General features: G+C 40.1%; 1 protein-coding gene across 3 annotated transcripts; it reads right to left on the reverse strand.

Moving 5' to 3' along the window:
• Positions 1-46: 46 nt before the first annotated feature.
• On the reverse strand, positions 47-17474 carry FH (fumarate hydratase). 3 transcript variants are annotated; one of them, XM_075084428.1, is made up of 10 exons: positions 17264-17474; positions 11977-12111; positions 11109-11219; positions 7841-8017; positions 6730-6912; positions 5611-5776; positions 3580-3783; positions 2328-2455; positions 805-958; positions 47-247 (listed from the first exon to the last, which is right to left on the reverse strand). In XM_075084428.1, the coding sequence occupies exons 1-10, from the start codon at positions 17384-17386 to the stop codon at positions 105-107; spliced, it is 1524 nt and encodes a 507-aa protein (XP_074940529.1). In that variant the 5' UTR covers positions 17387-17474; the 3' UTR covers positions 47-104. The 3 variants fall into 3 exon arrangements, with proteins under 3 accessions (XP_074940529.1, XP_074940530.1, XP_074940531.1); XM_075084429.1 differs by lacking the exon at positions 17264-17474 and adding an exon at positions 16606-16832; XM_075084430.1 differs by lacking the exon at positions 17264-17474 and adding an exon at positions 14931-15056.
• Between the last annotated feature and the right edge of the window lie 48 nt (positions 17475-17522).

A 17522-nucleotide genomic window follows, 5' to 3' on the forward strand; every position in this document is an offset into this window, starting at 1 on the left:
CCCCGGCTCCCCCCGGCGGCGGGTCTGGACAGAAGAGGGAGGGAAGTGGGTTGCGTTTGTTTTATTTTTTTGTTGCGGACACCCTTTTTTTCCCCAGAAAGAAGTTACTGAGGCCCTAACATATCTTTGGGTTTCACCCACTGATCGAACTGGTCTGCGGTAAGGAACCCCAGCTTGACAGCAGCTTCCTTGAGCGTCGTCCCTTCCTTGTGTGCTGTTTTGGCGATCTTAGCTGCTTTGTCGTACCCTAGAACGAAACAGAACAAAGGAATCGGCTGGCTGTAGTGTCAGAAGGTTTACTACAGATGAGAAGGAAGGAGGACACCAGGCCTTTAGAGAACTGGCTCACCGGGTACCATCCAATGTAGAGTAAATGCGCACCCGATGTTTAGCCAACTCCTTACTTGAAGCGAAGGTAAATTCTGTTATTGTGGTCTTAATGCGTTTAGATCTCAGTTACATGTGACCTTCTCTTTTAAAAAGGTAATCTCTCAATCTTTCACTTCTCATTATTAGCAGTCAAATCAGGACAACACCTACACAAATTCCCCCAATCTCTTTTTTTTTTTTTGTCAACTCTCACCAGAATTCCCACGCACTGGCACCTGGCACAGCTGCTGCAAAGAGGACGCGGCTTTTTCACCAGTAATACTAGTTGGTGACATTAAAAGTAAACCAACTTTTGGCCTGAGCCATAACTTGGTTTCCCAAACATTGTGACAATACAAATAGAGTGTGCAAAATAATGTTACCGTAAAATATTTCAGTACGATGTTTTGAAAAGTTTCTGAGCCTTAAACCTACCTATATGTGGATTAAGTGCCGTTACCAACATCAGAGATTCACTCATTAGTTTGTTGATCCTGTCTGTATTGGCTTGGATTCCGACGACACAGTTGTCAGTGAAAGAAACACACACATCTCCAAGAAGTCTTGCAGAGTTTAAAACATTTTTAATCTAACAAAAAAGAAAGAAATACCGTTACGTTCAGACATTAGCGGCTGCACAGTCTGGCACATTTGGTGATAACCAGTGCCCCCCACCTCCCGCAATATCCACTTCTTTAACAGGCTACTTGTAAAAAAGGAGTACAGCCGCCTCCTTGTGCAGGGCAAGCTCAGCCTCAGCCATTTAAAGGAATTTGTGAGAAGCGGTCCATAGCAGAACTCCTCTTGCATTAAGGAGACCACAGCATGTATAATCATTTTGTTATAACAGTTCACAATTAACAGAGTAAAAAATACACGTGAAGGCATTTGATTCGTTGTCATTTTCCCCCTCGGGTACCGATCAAGAGAAGACATCTAAAAATACAAAGTACATTAATGTCTGTCATTAGTCCTCTACTTTGACAATCTATAACGTGCCTTTTTTTGTGTGTGGGAGGGAATGGAGACTCAATTTATCTGCTGCTAGGTACATCTCCTGGCTGTTCAATAGGAAGGTTTGGGTTTTGTTTGTCAAAGCCAGGTGCTATATGCTTAGAAGAAGTTTGTTCACACGGAGGGGGGGAAAAAAGAGTCCCCTAAACAGGCACAGCAAGGAAGAAACCAATACTGATTTTATTATAAGATTTCAATTTTTTTCAATCATTTCTTACTACCATAATAAAAAAGCATCAGTCAGTATAGGCTATGTAGAAAACTCATATGACATGCTGCTTCCTTTGTGCCTGTTATTTCTAACAAAATAACAAAATCTCAATCTTTGTTTTTATTTCAATTTAATATCAGGATCTTTTCCATAAGTCACCTTCATTCTTTTTAAACTATCATCCCTGCACTAACAGCTGTACTATTCCTTCAGCATCTCACACAGTACGTATCTTGGTGTGTCCTGCTTACACTGCAGAAGGCAGGCATTAATATAAATACTGAAGTCTGAGACTAATCATTTACAATTTTACATAACTCACTTGCCAAAAGCATGTAATCCTTTAGTACTCAGCAGTAACAGAAATCAGTAGCAGATATTTGCTAAAAAAAAAAATAAATCCTCATTTTTAGCTAAAATACCAAATTCTCTTCAGTTTTGGACAAAATTTTGTCTCTGTTCCCCTCTCCCTGCCTCCTTAGACTGATGATAAGCATACATTTTTAAGATTAAAGCTTATCTGCATAAGATAGTTTCATGTAAAAAACATTGCCAGTTCCCTGTCAAAATAACACAGACTTACCATGGAAAGAATGAAATTTGTTCTCACATTTTTAGCAGCTTCTCTGTTGCTTGTATTGACCAATTATTCAATGAGGGCTTTTTTTCCCTCAGTTTTGTGATTGTACAAAGACTTTAAAAGTCCTAGATATTTAAAACTTTATGAACTTACCATCATGGGCTTAAAAACATTCAGTTCAAAATGTCCGTTACTACCCCCTACAGTAACAGCAACATGGTTTCCCATAACTTGGGCCGCCACCATGGTTACAGCTTCACACTGGGTAGGGTTCACTTTTCCTGGTTGTGGAAGGGAGAGAAAAAGGTTACCAAAGAAGGAGAAAAAAAGGAAAACAATTTTTAAAAAATCAGTACTTCCCTCATTTAGCAAATCACATTCAACAGAAAATGTTTTGTAGGAGGTAACGTGTCTTACTTATTGGTATCTGTGCACCACAGAAGAGAAATAATTTCCATAAATGATATTAAATTCACTGTACTATTCCAGTCATTCAGCTAGGATTTTTAAAGCAGGTATGGCTGCTTTAGCAATCTATCCAGACTTTGACAGCTGGAAAAAATGTGTGTGAGCTACGCAGGTGTTAATTACCTCAGTTCTTAAATGTCAAGAGATTATAACCTGTCTTTATTTGTGTAAGTAGGCATTTCTGGTAAATCATTACCAAATCTCAGTCAGCTCAATTTGTTAGAATGACTTTATAATAAAATGGATACGCTCTTTACTTTATCAGGAGAAAAAAAAACCAAACCAAGCAAATTAGAGCGGCCTCCTAACAGGAAAGTTTTACTGTTGCTTCAATTAGTAGAAATGATCCTAATAAGAACATTCACTATCCACTTTTTTGAGAGCCAGATATGGTCACCACCTGTTTCTTTTATAATTTATCGTACAGGAAGAATATGCTTAGAATAGTTTTGGATATACAATATTCACATACACACACTTTTTTTAGGAGAGAGGCAAGGAATGATCACTAATATTATTCCTTCCCTTCTTATCTTCCCATACACTGGGATCACTGCAGAAAAGAATGTGAATGCATAACACTAATCATGCTAGGAAGTAAAGACAGACATTAATTTACATCGTGATACTGCTACAATGAAGTCTTTACAGAAAAACTGTAGAGATCTTGCAATTCTGAAAGAAGGTTTTGAGAAGTATGCTTGTATTAATAAAGTCAAATGTTACAAATACTACTGTCCGCCAAATACTTCCCAACAAACAACTGCGCAAGCAAGTATTTTTATGAACACAAATTTTGGTAAAATATGGCAGAAGATATAAAACTGACAGAAAGCGCTGAATCATGGACTTACTGACGTTTGTCTGGTAAACTTCTGTTAAGGGTTAGTCCTAAACAAATGAAACAGGCATTTTTCTCTGTATGTTTTCTCTCTACCTGGCATGATGCTGCTTCCTGGTTCATTTTCAGGCAGGATGAGCTCTCCTAGTCCAGAGCGTGGTCCAGAACCCAGGAAACGAATATCATTAGCTATTTTCATCAGACTACATGCCACCGTGTTCATAGCTCCGCTGAGTTCAACAAGAGCATCATGAGCTGCAAGAGCTTCAAACTTATTTGGAGCAGTGACAAAAGGCAAACCTGTAGGGAGGGCAGGAAACATTAATCCAGTGAGGCACGTCTTTGCAGATGTAAAACAGATAGTCAAACACATAATTAGCTTAATTAAAAAAATATTACTAACACTGTAAGATCATCTCTCTTCTCTAGACCTTTCCTCACAAATATATTTCTTAAACAGGCTAAATTCAATACAAAAGGCACAATAAGTGTCACTAAAATACAGAAGAATATGAAATTCGCCCATCTGCCCACAACAAAGGTACAAATGTCAAGCCTTCATACTGTGTTGCACACTAAACATTGTTTGGCACCACAGTACTTTGTGAATGTCTAGAATCTCTTACAAGTTAGCCCAAGCTTATGTATTTCTTCCATTAAAGCAAGTTAGATTCTTCACATTGTCAGTTGCCAGGATGCTTTCTCCCATTTATGAAAACAGGTTTTCGCAGCACAGTGCAGACATCGGGATAAATAAAAAAGTAATCCCAATGCAATTAGCTACTTAAAGAAGAGAGATGCATTCAAGTATCAGCACCAGAAGGGAACAACAAACCAGACAGAGCACGTGAAAGCTGATTCAGACTTAGGAGGATGCTTGAAACTGCTGCCAACAGCAAGAGCACAGGAGCAATGGAAGCAACAGCTCTGTTTACATTAATTAAATGCCTGATATTTAAGGCTAAGTTCTATAATGAAAAATACTTCTTCAGGGCTTTGCCCTAGAAGAAAAGTCTCAGCAGAATTTTATTAGTGGTAATGGACATCACTAAGGCCTGACGGTGGGCTGGACTGCTGCCCCACAAAACTACTGGCCTGAGCTTACATTACCAGTTCAAACAAGAGCAGCATAACCCCCATAATTTCTAGTGTTCTCCATTTACTGCCAAACACCAAATCTCACCCACTTTGCATGGGATTCTGAATTGCATAGCTGCCTTCTCAGCTGCAGAGATCATTCCAAACTTTCATTTTTGCCCTTGCCAATAAAATTCCCCTATAAGGACATGTGGAACTTCAATAGTCTGCCCTACTTGTTTTTAACTCATACAGCCTGCCCATACAGTACACCTAACAAGTTTTAGGATGGGAGAGCTTCCCAACACCACTAATGGCTTCTTCAAACACCAGACAAAGGCCTGTACTGCTTCTCAGCAGCTGTTGCTTATGACAAGTTAATTCTTCCCTCTCATAATACAAGAAACTCTTGACCCTTTACAAGACAGTGAATAATAGGTCCATTAGAACAAAAATGCTGTTGATAAGCAGTTTCAGATTTTACAGCAAATTTAAATGACAGACGTGCACATTCATTTTCAGGGCATTTTAAAAACTGATACAGTGACACAGAAGATCTGGTTTACAGATAAAAAAACTCAGTGGCTCTGTAAATTAAGTTTTAAGCTCTGTAAAGACAGCATCAAAGAAATCAGACAGCTAACTTTTACTCTTTCACATGAAAAAAAGGAGTGGCTTTGAGAGGTTTTTTTCCCCTTCTTTTGCACCAAGTCACTGTAGGTTAAGAGAGCCAGAGGAGCAAAGATCAAGACAGAAGCATTATAGCTGGACTAATAATAGAAGCCTGAAACTATATCCATCTCCAGTAAGCCTTGCTCAAAAAAACACAGTAATTTCAGTTGCTTTCAATGCACCAAGTGTAATTATAAAGATACATTGCATGAAAAATCCTAAGTATAAGGCATATAACATACAGCATTAACAGAAAGCTTCATGTTACAATATAAATACAACCAGAGCTTATGAGAAGTATGGAAACTGAAAGATACAGTTTGATTTTGACTGTGTGTTTCATATACTGCTTTATAGATAACTCAAAATATTCCTCACCCGTCAGTTCAGCCACTTTAGCAGCAACTTTCTCAGCAAAGCCAATTCTTGTGTTTAATCCTGTACCAACTGCAGTCCCGCCTGCTGCCAGCTGATACACTCTTGGCATGGCTGACTCAATCCTAGCCACGCCGTATTTAATTTGTTGCACGTAGCCACTAAACTCCTTTGAAAGCAGGACAAAATAAAGGAACAAAGACAACAACCAAGGATAAGCATCTAGGATTTTTTAAAGATGATTGGACTAATTTCTTTAAAAACCTGAAGGCACTGAACTTTACCCAAACACTAAATCTTAGCATGTTTTCATTAAGAGGGAAAGTTTACATATATTAGAAGACTGCTGTCCCTCTGCAAACAATTACACATAAAACCAACCTACATATATAACAAAGAATACACAATACATCTTTCTCTTGCCTTTTATCTCAGTTGTGTATTTAGCAGGATCTGAATCCAAGGTAAACCAGCTGTCAGATTAAACTAATGTTCTTAAGGTACAATTAGAGGAACGGATCTTGGGCTTTGTTCATTTAATTTTAGTTAGTAAAAACCCCACCTGTGCACTCTTGGAAAAAATCCACAAATTTTGCATGGATTTTTATCAATTCAGTTTCAGTTAATTCATTACCAAATTAATTTAATATAAGTCATTCCTGACAATATAATAACAAAGATTTGCTATCATATATATATATGATCATATATAAAAGACTTTTGTTCAAAAGCCTTAGTAGTTTTGTGTGTTAGCAAAAACTCATTTATATAAACTTACAGATTACAGACTAACTACCTTCCTCCTTCCAGTGTCGCTGTAACAACAGTACCACGTTGTATTATTTGGTAATGGGACATCTTTTAAAAATAATTTCTATGTTACTACTGTTGGAAGTAAAACACACATGGAAAAAATTTACGAAAATTTATGATGTGGTTATTAGATTACAGCAGGCAGCAAACTCTAATAAAGATGAAAATACTCTGACAGATTCAGCCAGTTTCCCACAATTTCGCTTAAACTATCAACTTAATTTAGGCATCCTCAAGTTTGCCTCCGTTTCCTCCAAAATATTTACAAGAATTTTCCAAACAAATGCACAATTTGGTTTTTTTTTTTACCTGTCCAAGCGTAAGTGGAACAGCATCTTGCGTATGAGTGCGCCCTATTTTTATGATTTGGGAAAACTCTTTGGATTTTGCCTCAAGTGCATTCTGTAGCTTCTTTAGTCCAGGTAACAACACTTCATTAACCTCCTGGGCAGCAGCGATATGCATTGCCGTTGGGAAAGTGTCATTTGAACTCTGTGAAGGAAGTTCAAGAAATTTATTTACAAGCTTTTCTCAGCATTGTTGCTGTAAGATGTACATGTATGTCTTTATTCTCTGTATTTTATAAACAAGAAGAAACTAAACTAAGAGTAAGCAACTAAAGAATGTTCCACAAGCCAATCTGCAGGACTAATCAAATCTTCCAAATGTCAGTCCAGTACCTTATTGATAAAATCAACTTTTTATAACTATACCCACAGAAAGTTAACTTGAGTAGATTGTTCACAACACTGGGACAAAAAAAAAGAAAAATAATTACTATAGTAGTTATGAGACGAGTAACAAAGGGATGGATGATTTTAAAGGACTTGTAGGTGACTTCAAAACACCTGTGTGTTGCTTTGATAATGTTAGATCTGTAGTTCCCAGGATACTGAGTAAGCACAAAAGATCAGGAAGGGATACAACCAAGTCAGTGGCCTAAACTTCAGTTAATCTGAAGGAAATATTGAGTGAAGTACAATAAAAAGATCTACCATGATCCTTGGGGAAAAATTACCCATTAGAGGACTTCAGACATTTTATTATCCTGTCTACATGCTTTATGTAACGCATTATGGAGATAATAGTTATAAGTATCCAACCTTTAGAAGCTGGATCTATATTTAACTTAAGACTGTCTCAGTAGCAGAGGTTGTCACCAGGCCACCTCTGCTCATTATATCATGTGTGAATTCATTTCTCATGAATGAGTTCAGAATTTTTAATCTAAAAAGCTCATACTGTCACTGACCAACATTTGACAGTTCATTTAAACTGGAAAACCTGGAAAATTGTTGCCAAAGCTGTACAAAACTTTTTTTTTTTAAATATAAACAGTAGCTATAAGAGACTTCAAAATTCACAACTCAAAAACAAAATACTTATGACATTAAAAGAAGTATAATACAAGTATAACCACCTGGCTTTTGTTAACATGATCGTTTGGATGTACTGGGTTTTTGCTCCCCAGTTTGCCCCCCATTATCTCAATAGCTCTATTGCTGATGACTTCATTGACATTCATATTGGTTTGAGTTCCAGACCCAGTCTGCCACACCACCAATGGAAAGTGATCATTTAATTTTCCTTCAGCTACCTATAATGGAAGGAAAGAGAGAAAAGTTGTTCTGCTGAAACAAAAAAAATTAAAAAGCATCAACCTGAGAATTTTATAGCTATAATTCAATGTTCTCTATTATATTTGCAAATCTACATACAACAATTGTGAATTTGTACCAGAATAATTAAGAGAGTATGATATAATACAAGATATTAAAAGGGCAAAAGACTTTTGCTATGCTTTTTGAAGATGCTGAATTCTCAATCACAGAGAAATATATAATTTGATTTCCTGTTCTACAGTTACAGAAAGGAAAGATTTTAAAAAGGTCTTTTAGGTTATAGCTTGTTTCCCAAACAATGCAGATGATTTTTTTAAGTCCAAAAATATCCTCCCCTTCCCAAATTTTAAAGGAATTTGGATTCTAATCTTCTTGGTTAGGACTAGAGGCAGTACATGCTGGTTCTCCCTTCCACAGTTATTCGCTCGGCTTCGTAAGATCTCCCAGGGAAGGAAAATACTGTAAGTAGTTTCTCAATCAGAGCACATAGGGTGCTTCAGGGTACTGATCCAGTGTTGCGTGTCTCCTTGGGTCTTCACCATCCTTTGGGTGTCAGAAACAGCAATTTTCGGACAGCGCTTATCTGTTTACAAACTCCTCATCAGCATGGGTGCACTGCTTTCTCCTAGGAAATCAAGCTCAACAGCTGCACAGTTTCATCATGAACAGTGATCAGAACTATACAACAATTGGAAACAATTTGAATTGGAGGCATTCAGAAGTCCATTCCTTATGGCAGAGAGTCCCCCAGAAGAGGTGTTTTTGCCAAAGGCCATCTGTCATGCACATGTAGTACATGATATTTGTATGACTGGACTCTGAAATTTCTCCAGAAATATATTTCATACAGGGAAGTTCCAGACCTTTTATACATTAGATTTTAGATCTAATAATTTAGATTTAGATAATAGACATTAGATTTTGCATCAACACGATATGCTGGCAGACGGTTGCTGGTATCAAACACCTTCTTCTTGTAAGGCATGCTTTCCCTAATACTGCCCTGGATCTACATGGCTTTAAGCTGAGAAGTGCCTGAAAAGGGCTTGCAACTGCCTTTACTGCACCTCAGCTGTAACTGAACATGTTACATGTATAAACAAGTTAAGAGAATCACATGGACTTTTAAAGTTTCATACGTATTGACTTGCTGATTACCCATGGGAACGAGGTCCCGATCAGCCAAAATGACTATATCAACTTACATCTTCTGTAAGTAGGCTATGACAACTACTATCTCAAATCAAAACAGAACAACAGGTACACAAACTCTCCTATTTGATCTACATTTTTTGAAGCCTGTTGATCCTTACATGCATATTTCTTCTAAATGTGTGTTTGTAATAGTATCAAAATCTGTGCTCAGAAGTATCACCCCCGTGCATATTAGCCTTAGAAAAGTTAAGAATGCAAAGGAAAGGATCTGTTGTCACAACTCTGAGGCTAGGTAACTATCTCCAGATTATCAGGATACATCCTTTTCAGGAAAGGATCTTATATACTTCCCATCTCATACAGGGAGTTCCTATCTCCAAGAGTAACTTGATTCCTTGCTGTATCTCTTTCTTTTTCAGTTATATTAGAAAATTACTTTGGAGGTAAGGGAAAGGATATCACCACAGGAATGTTTTTAATACACAACAAAAAGCCTCAAACAATTTTCAGAACCCATGGTTCTAAACTAAGTAGCCTTTAACCACCAAAACTTCTATCCTCCTTGTAACTAAGAGAATCCTAAAAACCACAAGAAGAGACTGGATATATTCTGGAGTTCTCCAGAGCTCTTGGGTCTTGGGACTTACAGTGCTACAGCTGGTAGAAAGAGGATAAGGCTTCTGCAAATACTGAAATATTTTGAAGCTAGTCAGAACAAGAAAACTCTGTAAAACAATGCTTCTAAATATATATATATATCTCTGTTGATTTACACAAAGCAACACATCTGGTATTACCATACCTCAAATAATGGTCATTCACAACTCTCTGCACTTGGGTGGCATTTATCCTGAGAAAGAGGAGATGCCTCTGTGTGTCACATCATGTCCTCTTTAGCTATAAAAGTGATACTTAAAAAGCACAGATTTACTAGTAAGCTTAAGTCTGAAGAGGAAATAGACTAGCAACAGAGAAACTATTCAGGCTGCAGATGGTCTTAACATTACCAAGATGCAATTGCTTAACATATTGAAGACTTCCAAAACAACAGAGCTTTGCTTGGCATGTCAGACATCACATTAGCTGAGTGAACTGAGATTCCATTCCCCTCCTAGGTTTTTTTATACTCTTAATCTGGGAAGATTAAATGCTGTGCAAGTAATGAATTGTCTTAATAGAGGGGGAAAAATTACATTGTTTTTATAACTTAGGTATCAAAATGTATTTGAACTGTTGGAGCGGGTCCAGAGGAGGCCCACAAAAATGATCCGAGGACTGGAGCACCTCTCCTACAAGGACAGGCTGAGAGAGTTGGGGTTGTTCAGCCTGGAGAAGAGAAGGCTGCGGGGAGACTATTGCGGCCTTTCAGTACCTAAAGGGGGCCTACAGGAAGGATAGGGGCAACCTCTTTAGCAAGGCCTGTTGTGACAGGACAAGGGGTAATGGTTTTAAACTAAAGGAGGGTAGATTTAGACTGGATATAAGAAAAAAATTTTTTACTATGAGGCTGGTGAAACACTGAAACAGGTTGTCCAGAGAGGTGTTAGACACCCCATCCCTAAAGACATTCAAGGTCAGGCTGGACAGGGCTCTGAGCATCCTGATCTAGTTGAAGATGTCCCTGCTTACTGTAGGGGGGGTAGACTAGATGACCTCTAAAGGTCCCTTCCAACCCAAACCATTCTAAGATTCTATGATTCTAGGACTTCTATAAATGAAAGAAGTAAAACAGTAAAACATTATATTAAGTAAATGATTTCTCAATCTGAAAACCAAAATTTACTAACAATAAATGCCTTCCTCTAACAATTTGAGAAATACAAGGGGTCTTCCCCCAGCCTCCAAACTTCCTGTGAAAAGCTTAACAAAAATACAAAGACAGTTCTAGTATTTTGAACAGTTTGTTCCTACCTCATTGGCCGCCTTTACAATAGCATTAGCAATCTTTGGGTCAAGACCATAATCTTGATTTACTTCAGCAGCTGCTCTCTTCAAGATGCCAAAAGCCCTTATAACTTGAACCTGAGACATAAGATTAAATTTAAATACATAATTTTTTTCCCCCAAAAGGACGTTTTAGGAACCTATAGCACAGGTCTAGTTCTAAACCAAACTCCTTCTGAACTTAAATCCAGCAGTAGTCCATCAACCAAACCAAAGAGCAATCACAACACATGACCTGTGCTCCCATCAACAGTAACATTTACCCAAGCAGTCCAGAAAAAGCAGTACACAGCTCATTCTTTCCTTGTAAGTCCAGGTATGCTTTGTGTATCAAAAAAGATTACACGCATTAAAATTAATAGAAAAGGAGAACTGGTTCTATTTCTAAAACAGCCTTTTTGAGGGCAAACTGACATATGTTTCAGAACATATGTTTCAAAACCAGGGCATGACAAAGCACGTGCACACTTAAGCTCTATGTGCAGCTACACGTGAAAAAGTAACTTCCTATCAACTCATGCTACACTGAACATCTTCAATAACAAATTGCATAACACTTAGCAAACAAATTATTCCATTCTGTCGTTCTTCTTCAGATGAAAGACATTTCTATTCACCCTGCTTATTAAAAAAAATTAAGCAACACAATGAAGTTATTCAAAAACAACATTCAATTTCTTTAAATGCAACAAAAAATATTTCTACCACAGAACAATATCTTGCCATGCATTCAAAGTTGCTTATATTCCCAGCAAAACTCTAAGAAGGAGGTCTCCACTCTCACATCTAAAACATACTTGAAGAGAAGAAATGAAAGCAGCTTTAAATTACTTACTGGCATTCTTTCTGAAACACCTCCAATCTTGAAGTTCATTGTAGATCTTACGGTCTGGGCACCATAGTATTTGTCACTTGGAACCTTCAGTTCACCAAAGGTATCATATTCTATCCTAAAAGCCTCTTGAGTGGACTATGGAAAAGGAAAAAATGGTATTTCAAACACTGGTAAATAGCACAACCTTTTTGAAAGCAGATACAGTTAAGAAAAAAATGTGCAAGAAGGTGGCAAAAACCAAAACAAAGGCACGCAGCTAGTCATATGTATTTTTCTAATTATATCTTCAAAGTTAAGACATTTTTCTAGTTTGAGCACCTGTCTCACTGGAAGTCACAACTACTAACATTATGCAGCCTAGCAGTCCCACTGGTGACAGGCAGCACCACAAGTCTTAAGACCTCGGCTGCCCACTGTATGAAATGTGTGATCCTGACGGAAGACTCTGTTTCTTCTTGTCGAAGGATTAGTAACTTATCTTACAGTTTACAGAACCGGTGTTTTGTTAAACAAAACCGAAGAACCTGCATGGTAAGCATTCAGGTGGCATCCACCCAGGCAACATACATGTAACAATCTCTTTTTGAAAACCACACTGCACATGGGACAGAAGGAAAATAGTGGAAGGGAGCAACTAATTCAGTACCAAGTTACTGACAATTAATTATCTTCTTAAGCCTAATAAACCAGGAACACAGTTGCCCCAGCTGTGCAACATGAAAAAAACTGCATCTAGGTGTATTTTGTGCAGTATTTATGTAAGGCAATATTTCTGTATCATGTATACTCCTAGCATGCATTATTACCTAACATAGCTAGTGGTAGATTAATTTTAGGTGACAGACACCAACTAAAAGTAATTTTTTACTTTTTGTGAGACAACCCGTTCATTTGTGATTATATGATCACATTCACATGCAGCTCTACAAAGATTATAGGACTGGACAGGAAGCAAGAGCAGTTTACTCTTCTCCCCACAGCTTGGTCACCAAAGTCCCAGTTCTCTTTGAGAAAAGTGTTCTTCCCCAGAAGAGGAGATTACTTTCCTGCAGAGTCTTCAGAAAGGAGAAGTCGTCTTTTTTAATTCTTAATCATTGCAATCATCATAATGTTAAGAAAAGCAGAGGATACAAGAAGACAAGAAGAAAAAGAGGAAACAAGAAGAAAAAGCTGTGCCATGATGGTTCATCTACACTTCAAAGTCTTTGTGCAGATTTGGTTCTCTCATCCCAAAAAGCACGTTGTCGGAAACAGTCCAAAGAAAGGCAATAAGGGCTGATGAAAGGTAGGGAACAGCTTTCTTAAGACGACTGACTTTTTCATTCAGAAAAGAGACAACTTGGGATTTGAAGGAAAACTGAGGTCAACATAAGCATCAGTAGAATGGTAATAGGCGTTAACTGCTCACTGCCTCTTCCAATACAAGAAACAGGAACCAGAGCATTAGGCTAGAAGGAGTCAGGTCTGAAGTCAGCAAAAGGAAGCAGCTCCTCACAAAAGCACCAGACTGATGAAATTCCTTGCCAGCTGATGCTATAGATGCAAGAAGCCCACACAAGTTCAGGGAAAGTGAGATAAGCACTCAGAAGAAAGATCTAACCCGGGTTATTATAGAAACCACAGACTCAGGAAATTGCCTGATGTGAAAATGAGGTATCTGGGTCAGAGCAGGAAGAAAGTATCATATACATTTGCACAGTTCTTACTCTTCCCTAAGTGTCTGCTTCTGAAGTCAGACTGTTCCCCTCTTTTCTTGGTCTGTTTCACTTGCTCCTTGCTTGGTGGGTCTCAGTCTTCTTGGGCAGGAGCACAGATGGGTGTTGGGCATAACACCCTCTCCAGCAACACTGACTTTCTGCACCAGCCTGTCCACGTCTGCATCACCGTGGATGGCAAGCTGCAGGTGGTAGTAATCGGGGGGGGGGGGCGGGGAGTGTTCCAGCCTTTTTACTGTCGTAAGCAGCACCCCCAGCCAGGCGGAGATGCTCCACCACCAGGCACTCCAGCAGTCGTGTACCAAAGAGACCAGTCCCACTCTCGTAGGGCACTTTTGCAGAGAAGGCGGTGCATGTGACCAAAAAGAAACTGCAGCCCAGCCCACAAACAGCTAGGGTTAGCTCTTCCTGTCCTGCTCCCCACACCTTGTGTTTTGGCTGATGCTCTCCCAGACTTTGACCCCAGAGGAGTACAAAGCTTAGCATGGCCCAGTATGCTATTCCTATGTTCTTTAATTCTCTTTATCATATTTTAATCACTTAGCTTTCATTTACATGCTAACAAGAAACAGAACATAGTCAGCACTTATTTAGTATCTTAGTACCAAAAATGTTTAATGGGGATGCCTGTGGGTGTTACTGTACATGTGCACATGCTAATATTCCAACAGTAGAGATCACTGATGCACGGGCTCTGAAACCCCAGCTTTTGCTCTCTAGACAACTTGTGTAAGCAGACAATGTCAGGCTTCTCCTAGCGCTGGACACGCAGAACCAATTCAGTTCCAAGCCCAGCTCTTGATCTTGTCGGTGGTAAACAATATAAAAAAGTTAAACTACCTGTAACCTTTTAGTCAAAAAAGCTAGCAGTTGTGCAATTGATTCCTCAAACTTGCATAATTCTAACGTCAACAATGGTGAAACAAAGATACATAGGATCAGTACCTCCTCGTACAAGTACCTTTAAACAATAAAACCTGTTATTAAATTACTTCCCTAGCCAATTACACATTACACACATTCACAAACTCCCATGAAGTTAACGGGGTAAACTGCTTTAGGCTGAACGTCATTTGCCAAGTAACAGTAAAAAGTAACATTAGGTAAAAAAGCAAAGTGATTTTTTTCATACATATTAAAGTAACTAAACTAACTTCATCACTACCTTCAGACTACTGTAGCAGCCGTCTGAATTTTAATGTAAAAAACCTGTTTGTCAACTCCTTAGATGGAACTCACCCTCTTGAGTAGCTTTAGGTCCCATTTCCCATATATAAAGCGGTTTCTGCAGTCACTCCCTGCCCTTGGAACCAGCTGTAAATCGATGCAACAGTAGCTTGCTTGTGGCAACCCTGTACTCCCACACCTGTGGGCCACAGGAGAAGCCAAAAGGAGACCCAGCGACTCTGCCACAAGCCAAGGCAAACTCCTGTATTCACCTAGTTTCTATCATAGCGACAGCAAGTCTCAGCTCAAAACCACTATTCGTCACCTTTACAAAAAAATTATTTTTTTTTTTAAGGGGCCTGACAAGGTGTGCTTTGCCTCCCAAAATCCCTGGAGTCCATAGTTCAACGTTTACACAGTTAGGTAAACATAACTGTACCTTTGCCTTGTTGCAGGGAACTAATGACCTAGAACTGGTGATTGCACCATAACGTGCTGGAGGTATTAAAATAGCAGAAGCACTGCAATAATGTTTCACGTGAAATTACATGCTGATTTAAGGATGCAGCAGCTTTTGGATATAAGTATTACAATTCAAAGTACCATCATTTTTAGCATGTCAAAACCCATCTTTAAAGGCCAGCAGAAAATGAAATTTTTGCTCAACTGCTCTCCTTTAGCAGATGAATGTTTCCATTTTTAAGCGTCGCTTTGCCTTTGTAATATCAATTGAGTCACAAATCCTGAAATCTACTCTTTAGAAACCAAAACCAAATATTTTACAACATTCAGCTGAAGAACATTATGACCACAATTCTGTTTAGAACATCTTGTGGAATTTAAATCTAAGATAAGGCAACACAGTAGTCATACAATAGGACAACATGCACATTTGATTGTGTCTACACAAGGTGCTCCAAAACAAACTCTCGCTGCCAAAAAAAAAATTACTGCAAAGACCACAAAAAAATTTTTTATTAATTTAAAAACTCATTGGTACATTTATTTTTGTACATTTTCCTTGTGGAAATAAAAAGCATACAAAGTTTTCCTGTAACAATTCAAGGGCTGCTTGATTTCCAAATTTACTGAGGGACATTTTGCTGTAACTACTGGTGTTACTTAAAGCCAATTAATAATGCTAATTTACAGGATAGTTTATATTTCCAACAGGCAAAGATGAAAACATGTATGTTGCTTGTAAGACTGCAGGCTTAAACAATAGGTCTTTGGCAAGTAAATGAAGACCATGATCTATAACATTTTGCTTGGATGATGGCACAGAAGACAAAGAAGGAAACTATCTGACAGGCCAATGGTTTGTAAGCTCCATAATCTGTGTCAGAGTAGGCTTTCTTATACAGGTGCATTTCATTCACCATGCAGCTTATTCACTCATTTGAAAGTTCGGGGGTTTTACACTGTTTCGATACCTTAATCAATATCACGGATTAGGAAGTAATGTTCTAGTGAATTTTATTAAGAGCATCAAGTCCTAACCACCCCACTTTCTACTGGAATTCTTTCAAGAGTCTCACATTACCTCCCTGTTTTTAGGGGCGAACTTACTGAAGTGCACTGGAGACTAAGGTTTCTATGCAGTGCCCTAGCTGTTAATATTGAGATTCAGAGTTCCTTATTCAAATCGCATTTTCGTTTCTACATTGAGCCACGTGCAATAAACAAGACCCACTCACGCTTCAGCCTGATAGTCAACCACCTATACTTAAACAATAACGGAGAATACCTGCTAGAGGTCACAGGCAGTTCGCAGCTGAAAGATCCCTAGTTTTCTGGCAGCCCCGAAGATTTTCCAGATTACCCCATTTCTGTGAGGATACAGCTTTTTCTTATTTGCACTTCAACAGTCCTGAGAAAGGGCCTGACACCTCTGCGGAAGAAGCTGAGGCATGCCACAGCGGCTCCGGCAGTAGCACCTCTCCTGCCTACCCAGCCTGGTGCCTCCCTCCTCTCCTGGCCACGCTCAGACAGCTAATGGCCGTGCTCACGACGGGAATCCGCCCCCTCGCCCCGGACACCGCGCCCGCCCCGCCGAGCACTGCCGAGGCCTCCAGCACCCATCCCCTCAGCCACCCAGCGCTGCCGAGCGAGCGGGTGCCGAGCTGGGCCCCGCCGCCGTCCCCGCGCCCTGCCGTCCACGGACGGAAGAGGAAAACGGCGGCGCAAGCTTGACCGGGGATGGCGGCAACGTCTTCCCGGTGCCGTGACCAGCGCCCTCCCCCTGGGGGAACGCACCGGATTAAAGACCCCGGGCGCGGCCCGGCCGGCGGCCGCCATTATATCAGGCACCGCGCGCCCGGAGGGTCGCGGGGGCCGGCGGACCCAGGGGGAGGGGCCACGGCGGCAACAGTCGGCAGTGGCAGTTAGAGGTCACCGGTGCTCACCATGGCGGCGCGCGGCAGCGGCGGGCCACAGCGGGCGGCGGCGGGGTCGCGCGGGGGCGGCGGGCGCGCGAGCAGTCCGGCGGAGCAGCCGAGACGGCGGCAGACGCGGAGTGATCGGTGCATGGTGAGGGCGGTGGAGAGCGCCGCCGGGGGCCGGCCGCAGGGAGGGCAGGGCGGGAGGGAGCGGGATCCGCCCCGGACATGCGTCACGGTGTCAGGGGCGCCCAGCACCGACCAGGCTCCGCCGCGCCAGTAGGCT

This window comes from Phalacrocorax aristotelis, chromosome 2 (genome assembly GCF_949628215.1).
Source record: "Phalacrocorax aristotelis chromosome 2, bGulAri2.1, whole genome shotgun sequence".
NCBI classification, from domain to species: Eukaryota; Metazoa; Chordata; class Aves; order Suliformes; family Phalacrocoracidae; genus Phalacrocorax; species Phalacrocorax aristotelis.

Bases quoted from the DNA above. Each gene is read 5' to 3' on its own strand.
- FH (XM_075084428.1), bottom strand. From the start codon at position 17,386: ATGCACCGATCACTCCGCGTCTGCCGCCGTCTCGGCTGCTCCGCCGGA. The intron at 11,220-11,976 runs GTAAGTAATTTA...CTTATGTCTCAG, and splicing joins GTGTTTCAGAAAGAATGCCA to GTTCAAGTTATAAGGGCTTT. The intron at 3,784-5,610 runs GTGAGGAATATT...CCCTCCCTACAG, and splicing joins TAAAGTGGCTGAACTGACGG to GTTTGCCTTTTGTCACTGCT.